At 44.6% G+C, this 17,390-nt stretch overlaps 1 protein-coding gene across 4 annotated transcripts in view; it reads right to left on the reverse strand.

Moving 5' to 3' along the window:
* The window catches only part of CLIP1 (CAP-Gly domain containing linker protein 1), a 153,947-nt gene that overhangs the window by 88,061 nt on the left and 48,496 nt on the right, over positions 1–17,390 (reverse strand). For all 4 annotated transcript variants that reach the window (XM_073021186.1, XM_073021185.1, XM_073021184.1 and 1 more), the window contains exons 3-5: positions 16,632–17,203; positions 3,995–4,119; positions 1,757–1,979 (exon numbers count right to left, since the gene is read on the reverse strand). In XM_073021186.1, the coding sequence (XP_072877287.1) occupies positions 1,757–1,979; positions 3,995–4,119; positions 16,632–17,203 (920 nt within the window). The remainder of the gene's footprint in view (positions 1–1,756; positions 1,980–3,994; positions 4,120–16,631; positions 17,204–17,390) is intronic.

The following is a 17,390-nucleotide window of genomic DNA, read 5'->3' on the forward strand; positions in this document are numbered from 1 at the left end:
TTGAAATGACACTTTCAATTCCTCTGTATCTTTGTCATACTATTTTACGGTGATTTTTGGATTAGAAACCATAAAGACACAACAATAAGCTGTCTCACAGGTACAGAAACTCATGTCTCTTGTCAATTTTCACTGCATGAGGTGAGCGAAGAGGTGCGAGCACTGGTCCAAAAAGTAAGAGGAGAGATTGGTGGGAGCAGGGAGAGCTTGCTATTTCCCAAACAAATGGACACAATTACAAGGTAATAAAAATTACTCAAGAAAGAATTTCTAATCCAGAATAGACCCTTCCATGGAATTGTTCCTAGAACAGCAAAGGAGGCAAGCTGTCCATATCAGAGTTTCCGACCCACATTAAATAAAGCTCTGTCTGAACACAGGGGTTTGGGGTTCTTCTCCATGTCATTGTTCTTGTCATGCTTTTCTCATAAAAGTAATTCATCTGTCTCTTCATGTGCAAATGGAAACGCTCTGAGCAGTACTTATTCTACCTGAACATAGAGGAAGAAAGCCTAGATGGCTGGCAGAGGAGCACAGCGCCACGTAACGATTTCAGCACCTGTCCCTTCTCTGCCCGCCGACAATGGAAGAGCAGGCACCGTGAGATCCCAGGCTAACCACCTCCTCCCCATAGCACCACGCAACATCCTAGCTCCTAGCCTGTGGTTCCCCACCACCCAGAGGAGACCTGAACTCAGTCTGAGGAGAGTCTGATGCCGCCATTTCTAACTTAAACAGTACTTGCCCCACTTCTAGGAAATAAACTTATGGGCAGGGCTTTTGACCCTAATAATACCTTAATAAACAGAATGAGATGTTGCCTATTCTAATGCTAGTGATTCTATTTTTACTGCTCTAAACAGGAAAAAGAGGGAGAGAGGGAAGGGGACCGGGAGAAGATGGAAGAAGAGAGTAATGCAAACAGGGCTTTCCTACTATCCCCTTCCGGCTCCAAAAGTTCCCTTTAGTGTCCTCCGGCTCAAGTCAGGGACGCTTCACACACTAACTGCTTCCAGTAGGTTAGGTTGTATTAATATTAAAATCCTACGGACACACCTTTTCTCAAAACACTTCAGTTCCTAAAATTATTTGAAGTCAAAGAGAAAGACAGGCTGGGAGCGGTGGCTCACACCTGTAAATCCCAACACTTTGGAAGTCCAAGGCAGGAGGATCGCTTGAGCCTAAGAATTCGAGACCAGCCTGGGCAACAGAGTGAGTCCCTCTCTCTACAAAAAAAAAAAAAAAAAATTAAATTAACCAGGCGTGGTGGTGTGCATCGGTAGTCCCAGCTACCGGGGAGGCTGAGGCAGCAGGACGGCTTGAGCCTGGGACGTTGAGGCTGGGTGACAGAGTGAGACCCTGACTCAAAAGAAAAAAAAAGAGAGAGGGAGCGACAGATCTATGGACTTGAAGAAAAGGATCTCGCCAATGTTCCTATCATTTTGTCCTAAAATATTTTCATAGAAAATAATTTGACCCCTGTGTTAGACTAAGCAGTAGTTACACAGATTCACCATGAACACATGCATTTTTAAGCTTTTAAGAATATGAAAGGGACGATTAAAAGCACTTTCTGATTTCAAAAAATGCATTCTTGCTGGAGTTACCTTTTTCAAAACTTACTTGCAAGGACTTTCACAGCAAAAGCTGTGAGCAACATTCAGCACAAGGACAAGCAAAGCAGCAAAGCAGGGGCACTGACCACGGGCCTTAGTCATGCCTGGGAAGTGGAGGCAGGTAGAGAAAGGGGGCTTACTAGTCCTGTTCGACTGGGCCTGCTGCTCACAGAGGAGGCCACTGAGCTCATGGAGCTGAGAGAAGAGGCAGAAGGGCTGCGCTTCAGGCTGGCGGACGTGGTCGCCATCACTCGCCTCACTGCGTTGGCCTTGGCTTTGGCTGGTGTAGTGGAAGGGAAGCCAATCTTGGTAACTTTGTGGACAGGAGCAAACAAGCCGTATTTGGGTTGACACTGAAAATACCTTTAGAGAACAACAAGAACAGTAACAAAAAAACGACTTAATCACAAGAAATAATAACTATAACCAAAATGCTCTCCCAACTCCTAACTGAAGGTGGGATTCCTGGAAATTCAACTACTAAGCTGGGGTTATACACCAGCATGTAGCAGTCACGTGTATGTAGGCTGACTAACAGCTTCAGTGATGGTTTAGAACACACACTGGTGACGATATGATACACAAAGTCAGGTTTACTCACCTGTTGCTGAGATTCTACATAAAGGAAATAAATATTTCCACAACCTGATAAATGTACAGCAGAGGAGTTTAGCAACAGAGCAAGCCCATTTAATAAAACTGTGCCAAACAAAGGGAAAGGAAATCAACAGGCACCTAACTTTGGCAGATCCATTAAAGTAAACATGAAGAGCTGTGCGTGGTGGTTCACGCCTGTAATCCCAGCACTTTGGGAGGCCGAGGTGGGCAGATCACGAGGTCAGAAGATCAAGACTATCCTGTCCAACATGGTGAAACCCAGACTCTACTAAAAATACAAAAATTAGCTGGGCGTGGTGGTGCGTGCCTGTAATCCCAGCTACTCCGGAGACTGAGGCAGGAACCTGAGAGTCACAGGTTGTAGTGAGCCCAGATTGCGCCACTGCACTCCAGCCTGACAACAGAGTGAGACTCTGTCTCAAAAAAAAAAAAAAAAAAAAGATTCATTGAAAATTTGCAATGTTTGTTTCAATAAAAATATGCAAAAAAAAAAAAAAAAAAAAAAAGATAAAGTATTCTGCAAGTATAGCATTGAGAAGACTCAGAAAAAAGAAAACGGCATTGAAGAAAAAGAAAAAAAGAGTAAACATGGAGAAATATTAACTAGTAATGTCTGTTTTCGGACTGACATGGGCAATGTCATGACTCTAAAGGATTACAATGCTTTAGTATTAAGAAAAGATGGCTTCGTAATCATTGCAGTTCCAAGAGATCTTTATCTCCATGAGTCATAATTACTGTATGTGGTAGATAAAGCCCTTTTCTCTATAATTAATTTGCTTATAACCAATTTGTCTGTGTTTTATAAGTAAAATGTTAACTACCACATTTTACTAATCAAGTGATTCATTAGTGTACTATATACTACTAATAATGCATCACAGACAACACCTGTGCCTTCAAAACATCTTGAAGAGAAGAGTGGAAATTCCTTCTGCATCTGTGTGCATTACTGTACTCCCATCCTGTGTCTGCGAGGCAAGAACGGGGTTATCCAGGCCGGGCCGGACGCAGTGGCTCACACCTGTAATACCAGCACCTTGGGAGACTAAGGCAGCTGGATCACCTGTGCCCAGGAGCTTGCAACCAGCCTGGGTAACAGGCCATCTCTACTAAAAATACAAAATTTAGCCAGGCATGGTGGCGCACGCCTGTAATCCCAGCTACTTGGGAGGCTGAGACAGGAGAATTGCTTGCACCCAGAAGGCGGAGGTTGCATGCAGTGAGCCAACACGGTGCCACTGTACTCCAGCCCGGGCAAGAGAGGGAGGCCCTGTCTCAAAAAAAAAAAAAGAACGGGGTTATCCTTACAATGGAAGAAGTCCACTTGCTGGTCTGTTCTCCTGCCACAGGATGGAATTCTCATCAAATATGAAGACACGTTTTGCAGTTCTTTTCCCTAACAAAGGTGGCTACCTTCTACCCCCACCCACACCCCAGATGCCCAGGTGCTCTTTCAGAAGTCAACTCCTACTAAAAGGGAGAGAAACCAGACAGATAACGTAGTATTTGCTTTCTATTTTGAAAAATAAACAGAATGCTTGTTGAGAATCTACTCAGTCATGTATTATTACGGAGACAGTCAGAAGAACAGCCCCAGTTTTAGTGTGGGGAAAACAAATCAGCAGATGGGTCTCAGGAAATAAAAGTGCCACTCTTCCGAACACACGTTTCCATGTTATGATACACACTTGGCGAGACTGGCTTGAGCATCGTCACGTACAAGAGTGACACAAGAGGTTGCACAACGCCAAACCAACCTTGTTCCAGCAACAGCGCCATCGTTCTTCCCAAGCGGCTCGTCTAACTCCACACCACACCATTCCCCCTTGGCAAAGTCCGTCTCGCCAAGAAACCGGACTACACCAGCCTTAGTGCCACCAACCTGGAAGAAGAGAAGGTTAAAATCAAGAGATGAACGTTACTCTATAGCTTAATCATTTGTGGTTCCAACTAGTAACTAGGTACTACATTCCACCATTTCCACCAGCAACTTCTTTGCTTTAGCTTCTCTTTGACTCTAACAGTTCTCTTGAAGGAAGTCTGGCAAAGAAACTTACCTGGCTGACTTATATTACCAGAGTGATTTGATGCCTAATATGTTGTAATAATGAGATAGCCAATCTAACATGTAGATATTAAGGCTGTTCACCAAGTTCATTATTCCTTGTCTTAGAAAATACTTTATCTTTTTTTTTTTTTTTTTTTTTTGATCTCTGTCGTCCAGGCTAGAGTACAGTGGCACGATCATGGCTCACCGCAACCTTGACCTCCCGGGCTCAGGGGATCTCCCCACCTCAGCCTCCTGGGTAGCTGAAACTACAGGTGCACACCACCAAACAGGCTAATTTTTTTGTATTTTTTGTGGAGACAGGGTTTCGCCATATTGCCCAGGCTGGTCTTGAACTCCTGGGCTCAAGTGATCTGCCTACCTCAGCTTCCCAAAGTGTTGGGATTACAGGCGTGAGCCACCACTCTTGGACCTTATTTTATTTTTCTAACAGAAATGCTTCTGCTTCAAAAGAAACTTGTGGCTGGGCACAGTGGTTCATGCCTGTAATCTCAGCACTTTGGGAGACCCAGGCAGGAGAACTGCTCGAGCCCAGGAGTTCGAGACCAGCCTGGACAACATAAGGAAGACCCTGTCTGTACAAACAATAAAAAAAATTAGCCGGGCACAGTGGTGTGTGCCTGTGGTTCCAGCTAGTCAGGACGCTGAGGTGGGAGGACTGCTTGAGCCCAAGGGTTTGAGGCTGCAGTGAGCCACAACTGTACCACTGCACTCCAGCCTGGGCGATGGAGTGAGACTCCACCTCAAAAAAATAAAAAAGTAAATAGGCCAGGCACGATGGCTCACGCCTCCCAGCACTTTGGGAGGCCGAGGTGGGTGGATCACTTGAAGTTGGGAGTTTGAGAGCAGCCTGGCCAACATGGTAAAGCCCTGTCTCGACTAAAAATACAAAAATCAGCTGGGTGTGGTGGCTCACGCCTATAGTCCCAGCTACTTGGGAGGCTGAGGCACAAGAATAACTTGAACCCAGGGGCGGAGGCTGCAGTGAGCCAAGATCACATCACTGCACTCCAGCCTGGGCAACAGGGCAAGACTCTGTCTCAAAAAAAAAAAAGACTTCAAAAAATAATTGGCTCGGTGTGGAAGTTCATGCCTATAATCCCAGCACTTTGGGAGGCTGAGGTGGGAGGATCATCGGCGTCCCCAAGGCTGCAATGAGCCATGATCACACCACTGCACTACAGCCTGGGCAACAGAACAAGAAACTGTTTCAAAAAATAATAATAATTGACTCTTGCTATTTTCCACAGTGAGGCTCTCTGTTTCTTCACAACTATTAAAATTATCATTCCTAGGCTGGGTACAGTGGCTCAGGTCTGTAATCCCAACACTTTGGGAGGCCAAAGCAGGTGGATCACTTGAGGCCAGGAGTTCGAGACCAGCCTGACCAACATGGTGAAACTCCGTCTCTGCTAAAAATACAAAAATTAGCTGGATGTGGTAGCACACACCTATAATCCCAGCTACTCAGGTGGCTGAGGCATGAGAATTGCCTGAACCTGGGAGGAGGAGGTTGCAGTGAGCCAAGACTGTGCCACTGTACTCCAGCCTGGGTGACACCGTGAGACTTTGTCTCAAAAAAAAAAAAAAAAAAAAAGAGTACTAGTTCTAGACTTGACACATTTGATCTTTTAATACTCGTTAGTTAGTACCAATACACAAATCGTCACCTATATAAAATTGGCCTTACTGCAGTTGAGTCAAAAGAAAATAAAGCAAGTTGGCCTGAATTTTCTCCTTCCTCCCACATCACACCATTCAGAGCAGCAGTCCAGCCAGCATCATGTGAGCACGACACAGCACATTAGTTAAAGATGATGTAGCCTCTTCAGATAATGTGTTAAATTCTTTGGGGGTGAGTCGAAGTTACTGTCATGACAATTGTTTTTCCAAGAGACATCTAACAGGCTATAGTCAGTAATTCTCCAAGCAAACTACAAGCTTCATTCAGATCAGCTTTGTAAAAAGTAATCACAAATAACAAATTAGCAACTATTTCTCTAAATGCAGGTAATATATATGTATCCTGAAAAAAAATCATGTCACAAAGTTTGTCTGAAATGAATGATTACTAGTTCCTAGAACAGAAAGGTTTTTAATATTTTTTCTCCCACCAAATGTGGAACTCTTCACTCATATAACATAAAATGTATTTTTCTTTTCCCTGTAAAAAATCAGTAATTATTCTATGGAGACAGAAAGTCACATGAAGTCCTAAAATCATCAAATGTTTTTCTACTTAATCATTCTACAATCAAAAAACGTTTATGCATTTAAACAGGACTTTACAAACTTAGGTTTTATTTCTCATGTGTTCCAGACAATGCAGAAAAGTCTAGTACATGCACGTACAGGAAACAGAAGCATTAAATAATGCATTGACAATAAATAGAAGCCACTATGATCAAATCATATCTAAGAAATCTATGTTCTAAGACAAATATCTAAGTGATTAAAGAAAAACATTTTTAATATTGAAACAAAAAACAAGGCCAGGTGCAGCAGCTCATGCCTGTAATCCCACCATTTTGGGAGGCCAAGGCAGGAGGATCATTTGAGGCTAGGAGTTTGAGACTGGCCTGGGCAACACAGTGAGACCCCATCTCTACAAAAATTTAAAAATTAGCCAGGCACGGTGGCATGAGCCTGTGATCCCAGCTACTCAGGCTGCAAGTGAGCTATGATCATGACACTGCACTCCAGCCTGAACAAGACAGTGAGACCCTGTCTCAAAAACAAACAAAGAAACTAAAAGATAGATTCCCATGGCAAACACAAACAAGCATAATTCATTCTCTTTACTCTCAGAATGTTAGCATAAAACTCCTAACACTGTGGTAAAAGTCACTATTGAAGACAGAATTAATTTAAACTAGAAACTCAAAAAAAAAAAACCCTAGCTACTATTTTTATGCTTTAGCAAACCTCAGATTTTTAAGTTATCATTCATTTATTCAATATGTATTTCTTGAGTGTTTGGATCCTTGAAAAACAAAGATAAACAGAATACAGCGTTGGCCACTGAGGGAGACAGACAAGAAGATTCGGACAAGAAATTCCTGTAAAAAGTGTGAAGTGCATCCAGAGGTTTCTACAAAATGCTGTGGGAACAGAAACAAATACCCTTCCTGTAAGCTCCTGTGAAAAATAAAAACACTGATAAATTCCTGCTGGGTTAATGAGTGGGTCTACAAACAGGAAACAGAAACGATCCTCTCTGGACTCTCATCTCTTCATTATCCAGTTCTCAGCAAGTCATTTAATCTTACAGTGCCTTAGTGCATAAAGCTATAAAATGTGAGGGGTTGTTTCACAGGAATTTTGTAAGCAGTCTTGTAAGGTGGCTTCTTATCTGCCATATTCCAAGATAAACGGCTTATTTTAAAAAGTAAACATGGGGGCCGGGTGCAGTGACTCACACCTGTAATCCCAGCACTTTGGGAGGCCGAGGCGGGCAGATCACTTGAGGTCAGGAGTTTGAGACCAGCCTGGCCAACATGGTGAAACTCTCTCTCTACTAAAAATACAAAAATTAGTCAGGCATGGTGGCAGGTGCCTGCAATCCCAGCTACTCGGGAGGCTGAGGCAGGAACGTCACTTCGACCCCGGAGGTGGAGGTCGCAGAGACCCAAGATCACACCACTGCATTTCAATTAAAAAAAATAAAATAAATCAACATGGTTAGCTGGTATTTGCCAAATACAAATGTAGGCCTCACTTAAAACTTAATTGCCTGTGACATGAAAGAGCCAAAGCACTGGTACTTTTTTTTTTTTGAGACAGAGTTTCGCTTTGTCATCCAGGCTGGAGTCAAGTGGCATGATCTCAGCTCACTGCAACCTCCGCCTCCCGGGTTCCAGAGAGTTTCCTGCCTCAGCCTCCCGAGCAGCTGGGATTACAGGCGCCCGCCACCACGCTCGGCTAATATTTTTGTATTTTTAGTGGAGACGGGGTTTCACCATGTTGGCCAGGCTGGTCTCAAACTCCTGACCTCAACTGATTGCACCCACTTTGACCTCCCAAAATGCTAGGATCACAGACGTGAGCCACCAAGTCTGGCCACTTTTGATTACCTCAAGTAATATAATTCTCTCCAGTGGAGGGCCAGTTGACCTTCCAGCAGCTCCCCTATAGAGAAGGGTAAAATCTTCACTGGTCCTAAGTTGACCTCTGCGTGTCATACTTTACTCTCCCCTTCATGGGTATAAAGTTATGACTGTATTCAAAACCCTCTGATTCTGTCCACACTATTTAATGAGCTTCTACTATGCGCCAGGCACTGTCCTAAGTGTTGTGGGTGTGACAGTGAATGAGACAGAAAGTTTCTGTGCTTTCACGGAGGTTAAATTCTGGTCAGGGAGAAATGGATAATAAACAAGTAAAAAAATGCAAGCCAATTTCAACTGGTGAAGAGTGCGATGAAAAAAACAAAACAGGGTAGTGTGATGCTGCTATAGAAGGTGTCTTTAGTTGAGGTGGCCAAGGAAGGGATGCCTGAGGAGGTAACATTTGAGCCACGACTTGAGTGACCACGAGGCACCGGGGACAAAGCATCTCAAGCAGAAGAAACAAATTCTGAAGTGGGAATGAGTCTGGGAGTTCAGAAACAGCAAAGGGGGCTGGGCACGGTAGCTCATGCCTGTCATTCCAGCACTTTGGGAGGCCAAGGCAGACAGATCATTTGAGGACAGGAATTTGAGACCAGACTGGGCAACATGGCGAAACCCTGTCTCTACTAAAAATACAAAACTCAGCCAGCTGTTGTGGCTCACACCTGTAGTCCCAGCTACTCAGGAGGCTGAGGCGCGAGAGTTGCTCGAGCCCTGTAGGCAGAGGGTGCAACGAGTCGAAATGGCGCCACTGCACTCCAGCCTGCGCAACAGCGCAAAACCCGTCTCAAAAAAAAGAAGAAGAAGAAGAAAGAAAAGAAACAGCAAAGGGGCCAGTATAGCTGAAGCAGAGTGAGAAACGGGGGTGAGAAGGACAAGAGGTCGGGAAGGTGGGCAGGGTCCAGAGAACAAGGGGCACTGCAGGTCCAAGGAAGGAGCTTCGATTTTTATTTTAATGCCATGAGGAGCCGCGTTAGATCACGATGTGTTGGTCCTGGTTGGTGCCACATCTACAACACCTGGAACAACTTCCGGTGCCTAGCAGACGCTCAGGATATTTTCTGAATGAACCGCAGACTGTTAAACACAGCCCTTATAAAGTCATCATATTTTCTCTAGGCTAAATAAACAGTCCCAGTTACTTTGTTCCTTTTATGACATCATTTTGAGTCTCCCAATCTCTAACAGGTGACATTAAATAAATCCCCTTAAAAATAAATGTGACAAGAGTAAACGACATATAACAGATACCCTCTCGTAAGTCTAACTCTCCCTAGAACAAACAGGTAAACAAAAGATGCGTAATTATGAATAGACGCTTTGGCTAAAAGATGAAGTGACACTTGACTTGCACTTTATGTCTCGGAACTACTTAATCTCCGCTTCTGAAAGGCATCTGAGCTTCCACAGGATCCAGACCCCAAGAATATCAAGACACTGGAAAGGGTAGTTCACGCCTGTAGTCCCAGCTACATGGGAGGCTGGGACAGAAGAATCGCTTGAACCTGGGAGGCAGAGGTTGCAGTGAGCTGAGATCGTGCCACTGCACTCCAGCCTGGGCAACAGAGCAAGACTCTGTCTCCAAAAAAAAAAAAAAAAACCACCTCTTCTAACCATGGGGGTAGATAAAACGCAGAATATTTACTCACCAGAAGCAGTCTTGTATATGGCACCCACTTGACCAAAATACTAGCAAAGTTTGCTTTTTAAATCTACAAAAGATCATACACTACGAAGCGTCTGAGGCTCAAGATATTTTTGTGATTATGCTTAGAGAACTCACAGGGACAATCAAGTTGTTAAGTTAGGAGCTGGGATCCAGTAATAAGACAACACTGGCGCTCAGGACTCAGGCCTGTGTGGTCAAACCTCCCTCTCCCCAAGTCCCAAAGCAGCGGCCTGGGCTCCTCAGCACAGAAAAGCTCCAAACTCCCAAGCCCCAACAGCCTACACAAAGTTCTCAAGGCTAGACAGATACCAAATTTGGCACCTTTGGGGTTAAGATGTTGGCTCAGGTTTACAAAAAGAAACCACTGCCCAATTACTGAGCACCACAGAAAACGCTCCAAACATTGTGAAAATCAAAGCCAACGTTGCAGGCAGACTGGGCACTACTAAAAAGATTTCAGGCAAGGGAACAGCATCACCAAATTGACATTTTAATTGAACCTCTCTGTAACTGTGCAAAGAATAGAAGTGAGGAGAGACGGGGCAAGAGGCATGGATGGTGCCCTGCAAGTCCAGGTAAAGATGATGATGGTCTGACCCGAAGCAGTTAGGGCCACGGGACACAGGCGAGGAGGATGGACAGCGAGACCAGAGGCGTGGGATCGGACAGGCAGGTGGACGGTCTCCTGTGTTTCCAAGCCTCAAAAGGAAAACTGGGGAACCTTCTCATAACTGAAAGCAAGGAGCAGGAAGAGCACTGACAACAATGACCTGCTAAAACCTGACCCCACTGAGTCTGCTGTGCGCAAACAGGAAAACGCTGCCGAACGCAGCTTCTCTGCAGCAGCATGAGGTGCTCTGTATTTCCCTCCTGGACGATCCTAAAAGGTTATACTGGGTGAAGTTCAGAACTTCTGGGAAACTGAAAAATGAAAAAAAAAAACTTGGCCGGGCGCAGTGGCTCACGCCTGTAAACCCAACACTTTGGGAGGCCAAGGTGTGCGGATCACTTGACGTCAGGAGTTTGAGACCAGACTGGCCAACATGGTGAAACCCCGTCTCTACGAAAAAAAAATACAGGCCAGGCTTGGTGGCTCACGCCTGTAATCCCAACACTTTGGGAGGCCGAGGAGGGCTGATCACCTGAGGTCAGGAGTTTGAGACCAGCCTGACCAACATGGAAAAACCCCGTCTCTATTAAAAATCCAAAATTAGCCAGGCATGGTGGCACATTCAGGTAATCCCAGCTACTCAGGAGACTGAGACAGGAGAATCGCTTGAACCCGGGAGGCGGAGGTTGCAGTGAGATTGCACCATTGCACTCCAGCCTGGGCAACAAGAGTGAAACCTGGTCTTAAAAAAAAAAAAAAAAATTAGCTGGGTGTGGTGGTGGGTGCCTGTAATCCCAGCTATGCTACTTGGGAAGCTGAGGCAGAAGAATCGCTTGAACTCATGGGGCAGAGGCTACCGTAAACTGAGATCATGCCACTGGACTCCAGCTGGGCAAAAGAGCAAGATTCCATCTTGATTTAAAAAAAAAAAAAAAAAAACTAAAATCAGAAAAAAAAAAAAAATTCAAATCTGCAGCAAACCTCGTTGCAAAGGAATTAAGCCAAGTAAAACCCATTGTGTCAGAAAAGATCTCAAGATTCAGCCAAAAGGGCTTTTAACTAAATGTGACTATCTGGAGTCTTTCCAATTGTGGACCATACAAAACAGCAAATCCTGCCACCAACTACTCCATCAGCAATCAAGACAAATGGATTTCAGGTAAAGAACAACTTCCCCAGAGCACAAACCCCCACCCAAAAAGAGCCCAAGAATTCCCCAAGTCGGCAATGAAGAAACACTCAATGTAAATGCAAGGTCACAACCAGGCTCAGAGGTTTGAGGTTCTAAGTCACCGGTAAGAGGACGAAGAAAAATAGAAGAAATCAAATTATTAGGTGCAGCGTATACTGCTCGGGTGATGGGTGCACCAAAATCTCACAAATCACCACTAAAGAACTTACTCATGTTAGCAAACGCCACCGGCTCCCCAATAATCTACGGTAACAAAAAAAATTTAATTAAAAAAGTTAACAAGAGCCGGGCACAGTGGCTCACGCCTGTAATCCCAGCACTCTGGGAGGCAGAGGCGGTGGACTGCCTGAACTCAGGAATTCACGACTAGCCTGGGCAACAGGGCAAAACCCCATCTCTACTAAAAATGCAAAGAATTAGCTGGGCGTGGTGGCGCACGTTTGTAGTCCCAGCCACTCCGGAGGCTGAGGCACGAGAATCGCTTGAACCCAGGAGGCAGAGGTTGCAGTGAGCCAAGACTGCACCACTGCACTCCAGCCTGGGGGGACAAAGTGAGACTCTGTCTCAAAAAAAAAAAAAAAAGTTAATATGATAAATGAATTTTAAAAAAGAGCTTTAACTACCTTAACAAGGTGACAAAAAGCACCAGTAAGACTAAAAAAAAAACTTACCAGGAAGGACATATTTGTATACTGTTTGTGGAAACAAAAATAAAAGCTTTTTGGATTGCAATTTGGCAATATCTATTAACGATTTTATTTATATCCCTTGACTCGAATTTCATTTCTAGGGGAAAAATGGGTGCAATCTAAATGTGTATGATTAAATTAGGTATAGTACATCAAAATAGTATAATACCAAACAGCAGCTTATTGTTTTAAATTAAGACCTGTATTTCCTTCCATACAAATGCCCCAAATCCACAGTCTACAATCTACAAAAGCATATCATTAAAATTGGTCTATATATAAGACCCTACTATGTGTGCATTTTAATTCTACAAATTATAGACAACCCTCACAAAAACAGTGTTCGGCAAATGAAGACAGACACTAAAAAGCACATACTGGATAAATTATAGTTATTTAAGGTTCAAACACAAGCAAAACAAATCTGGTAAATTTTTTTTTAATTCTCAGGAAGATTATTTTTCCCCTTTCACAGTATCAAAGACCTGTATAAGAAGTCTTGAGCTCGTGCCTGTAATCCCAGCAGTTTGGGAGGCCAAGGAGGGCGGATCACAAGGTCAGGAGCTCGAGACCAGCCTGGCCAATATGGTGAAACCCTGTCTCTATTAAAAATAAAAAAATTAGGCCGGGCATGGTGGCCCACGCCTGTAATCCCAGCACTTTGGGAGGCCGAGGCAGGCAGATCACGAGGTCAGAACATCACGACCATCCTGGCTAACATGGGTGAAACCCCATCTCTACTAAAAATACACACACACAAAAAAAAAATTAGCAGCCGGGCACAGTGGCTCACACCTCTAATCCCAGCACTTTGGGAGGCCAAGGCAGGCAGATCACTATGTCAGAAGATCGAGACCATCCTGGCTAACACGGTGAAACCCCATCTCTACTAAAAATACAAAAAAAAAAAAAAAAAAAAGTAGCGGCCAGGCACGTGGCTCATGCCTGTAATCCCAGCGCTTTGGGAGGCCAAGGTGAGTGGATCACGAGGTCAGGGGTTCAAGATCAGCCTGACCAACACGGTGAAACCCCGTCTCTACTAAAAATACAAAAATTAGCTGGGCGTGGTGGCAGGCGCCTGTAATTCCAGCTACTCAGGAGGCTGAGGCAGGAGAATTGCTTGAACCCAGGAGGCGGAGGTTGCAGTGAGCCGAGATCATACTACTACACTCCAGCCTGGGCGACAGAGCGAGACTCCATCTCAAAAAAAAAAAAAAAAAAAAAAAAATTAGCCAGGCATGGTGGCAGGCACCTGTAGTCCCAGCTACTCAGGAGGCTGAGGCAGGAGAATGGCACGAACCCAGGAGGTGGAGCTTGCAGTGAGCTGAGAACGTGCCACTGCACTCCAGCCTGGGGGACAGAGTGAGACTCCGTCTCAAAAAAATATATAAAAATTAGCTGGGTGTGGTGGCACATGCCTGTAGCCCCAGCTACTCGGGAGGCTGAAGCAGAAGAATAGCTTGAACCCGGGAGGCGGAGATTGCAATGGGCTGAGATCGCACCACTGCACTCCAGCCTGGGAGACAGAGCGAGACTCTTGTCTCCAAAAATAAAAAATAAAAATAAAAAAAAGAAGTGTTGAGAACAAGAAGATTCTTAGCGTAAGGGCCCTGGGGAGTAGCTCATAGAAAGATAAAGCTTGTCAGTTCAAATATAAAGAGCTGACAAGTCACCTCATGTATGGTCATGAGCTAAAAATTCAGCACAGAACATGCAGTCCAAGGCATGGAGACAACCATGTTGAAACAGAACAGCTGGGCGTCAGTCAAACTGTCCAAGAACCTGACATCACATCCTAGAAATATCAAATATAGTCGAAATGCAGCACTTTAGCCTTGCTTATAGAGGTTAGGAAACTAAGTTGTTAAATATCTCACTGAGGTCCCAAAGGCAAAGCAGGGACTCAGCTTGTCTTCTTAGCACTATGCTACTCTGCTCCTCTTAAAAAAAAAAACAATCACTAAATTCAGAGGTTCTAGAATGTAGAGTACATAGACCTTATACCTTGCATTTCCGCTTATTAGTCAAACAGTAGCTACTGTACATTTCTTTCCTCTTCCTAAATCTAAACCTCATCATTTGAAAGGCCCGGAAATTCTTTTTTTTTTTTCCCTTTGAGACAGAGTCTCACTCTGTTGCCCAGGCTAAAGTGCAGTGGCACAATCTCAGCTTACTGCAACCTCCATGTTGACCAGGCTAGTCTTGAACTCCTGACCCTAGGTGATACACCTGCCTCAGCCTCCAAAACTGCTGGTATTATAGGCATGAGCCACTGCACCTGGCCTTGGCCCAGAAATTCTTAAGTAACATCCTCTGACGCCTTGAGTTTTCCAAGCCATTTAAGGTAGCAGAATCTTACAGACACCCACATAATTTCACTAAACCAAAAATTAAAAATCAGAAGGGGCAAAAAATCTGATTTTTATAAACATACCTAAGTTCACTCCTGAGCTTATTTTGTCAATAAAGTTACTTTTTTTTGTTTTGAAACAGGGTCTTGCTGGAGTGCCATGATGTAATCATAGTTCCTCGCAGCTTCCATCTCCCAGGCTCAGCCTCCTAAGTAGCTGGGACTATAGGCATGTGATACTATGTTTGGCTTATTTTATTTTTATTTTATATGGAGTCTTGCTTTGTTGCCCAGCCTGGAGTGTAGTGATATGATCTTGGCTCACTGCAACTTCCACCTCCTGGGTTTAAGTCATTCTCCTGCCTAAGCCCCCCGAATAGCTTGGATTACAGGTGCCTGCCACCATGCCTGACTAATTTTTGTATTTTTAGTAGAGACGGGGTGTCGCCATGTTGGCCAGGCTGGTCTTGAACTCCTGACCTCAAGTGATCCACCCGCTCAGCCTCCCAAAGTACTGGGATTACAGGAGTGAGTCACCCCGCCCGGCCAATTTTTTTATTTCTTATAGAGACGGGGTCTCACTTTGTTGCCCAGGTTCAAGTGATCCTCCCACCTTGGCCTCCCAAAATGCTGGGATTACAGGCGTGAGCCACCGTACCTGGCCACTGTTACCTTAATATTTACAAGTTCCTTGTTAGTATAGTGGTGAGTGTTTCTGCCTGTCATGTGGAGACTGGAGTTCGAGTCCCCAACAGGCAGCCATATAATATTAAGAAAATAAATTTTTGGTTTTTTCGAGACAGAGTCTTGCTCTGTCTCCCAGACTGGAGTTCAGTGGCACAATCTTGGCTCACTGCAAGCTCCGCCTCCGGGGTTCGGGCCATTCTCCTGCCTCAGTCTCCCGAGTAGCTGGGACTACAGGCGCCTGCTACCATGCCCGGCTAATTTTTTGTATTTTTAGTAGAGACAGGGTTTCACTGCATTAGCCATGATGGTCTTGATTGCCTGACTTCATGATCTGCCCGCCTCGGCGTCCCAAAGTGCTGGGATTACAGGCGTGAGCCACCGCGCCCGGCCAAGAAAATTTTTAATAACAAAAGTAAATATTTACAAATTATAAACTCAATATTCTTTTAGCTAAACTGCTAGATACAACTAGAATAGATCACTGCAAACCTATGCTCTTTCTAGACACAAACTACATGCCAGTTTCTAATTTGTTGCATAGTTACCCATAAACTGAACTGATTAATTTCTCTATAAAGGAGGGGTCGTCCCTCCAGAACAGACGCTGAGCCAAGAAGTATCCCATGTGTGTATTTCCAGCTTTTTTTTTTTTTTTTTTTTGGGACAGAGTCTCACTCTTTCACCTAGGCTGGAGGGTAGTGGCACAATCTTGGCTCACTGCAACCTCCGCCTCCCGGGTTCCAGCAATTCTCTGCCTCAGCCTCCTGAGTAGCTGGGATTACAGGCGCCCGCCACCAATCCCAGCTAATTTTTTTGTATTTTTAGTAGAGATGGGGTTTCACCATCTTGGCCAGGCTGGTCTTGAACTCCGGACCTTGTGATCCACCCGCCTTAGCCTCCCAAAGTGCTGGGATTACAGGCGTGAGCCACCGTGCCCGGCCCTGATGTGTGTATTTCAACCACTCCCTGGTGTTTACATCTCAGTTCAACAAAATGACCTCAGAATGTTTCTCTACTCACCAATACTCTGTCTCCAATTTTGAGCTCTCTTTCTCCTTTCTTGATTGAGCCAGCCTCTGAAAGGTTGGAGATAGATTCGCTGGCAGTTTTTGTAAGGTTGCTGATGGGAGGCGTAGCTGAAGGTTCCTTGGCTGTTGGCTGTGATGGTTTCTGGGGAATGTTTGAGGGGGTGGCTGGGGAGGAAGACACCATGCTGGCTGTAGAAGTGGACAGCGGTGAAGTAGCTCGGGAGGCAGGCGTCATCTGCAGGCCATTAGCTTCATCTTCTGCTTGCACCTTCCTTGTTAACTTTGAAGGTCGGGTAAATATACCCTTTAAAGGCTCACATTGGAAATAGCGAACTCCTGCCACCGAACCGTCGTTCTTGCCTATGGGTTCATCTAAAACAATTCCAGCCCACTGGCCTGGTGCAAACTGAGTTTCTCCAAGAAACTGGATAAATCCAGGCTTATTTCCATTCACCCAAACTCGCTCCCCAACTCGAAAGTCATCCACAAATTCCTCCTGAGTCTCAGATGATGGAGTGCTGGATGCTTTTTCACTGGATATTGTTTTTTCTACTGGAGCTACAACTGAAAACAAAACATCAGAAGAGATTCGATTTAATATTCAAGTAGACAACCTCTAACTTCAAGAAAAACTGGAGAAAGCCAACAGCCTGCAGGAGTAGTCTACAACTCTTAGAAAGGTTTTTTTTGTTTTGTTTTGTTTTGTTGTTTTTAGACAGTCTCTCACTGTCTCCCAGGTAGAAGTGCAGTG

Source organism: Chlorocebus sabaeus, chromosome 11 (genome assembly GCF_047675955.1).
Source record: "Chlorocebus sabaeus isolate Y175 chromosome 11, mChlSab1.0.hap1, whole genome shotgun sequence".
Classification (NCBI taxonomy): Eukaryota; Metazoa; Chordata; class Mammalia; order Primates; family Cercopithecidae; genus Chlorocebus; species Chlorocebus sabaeus.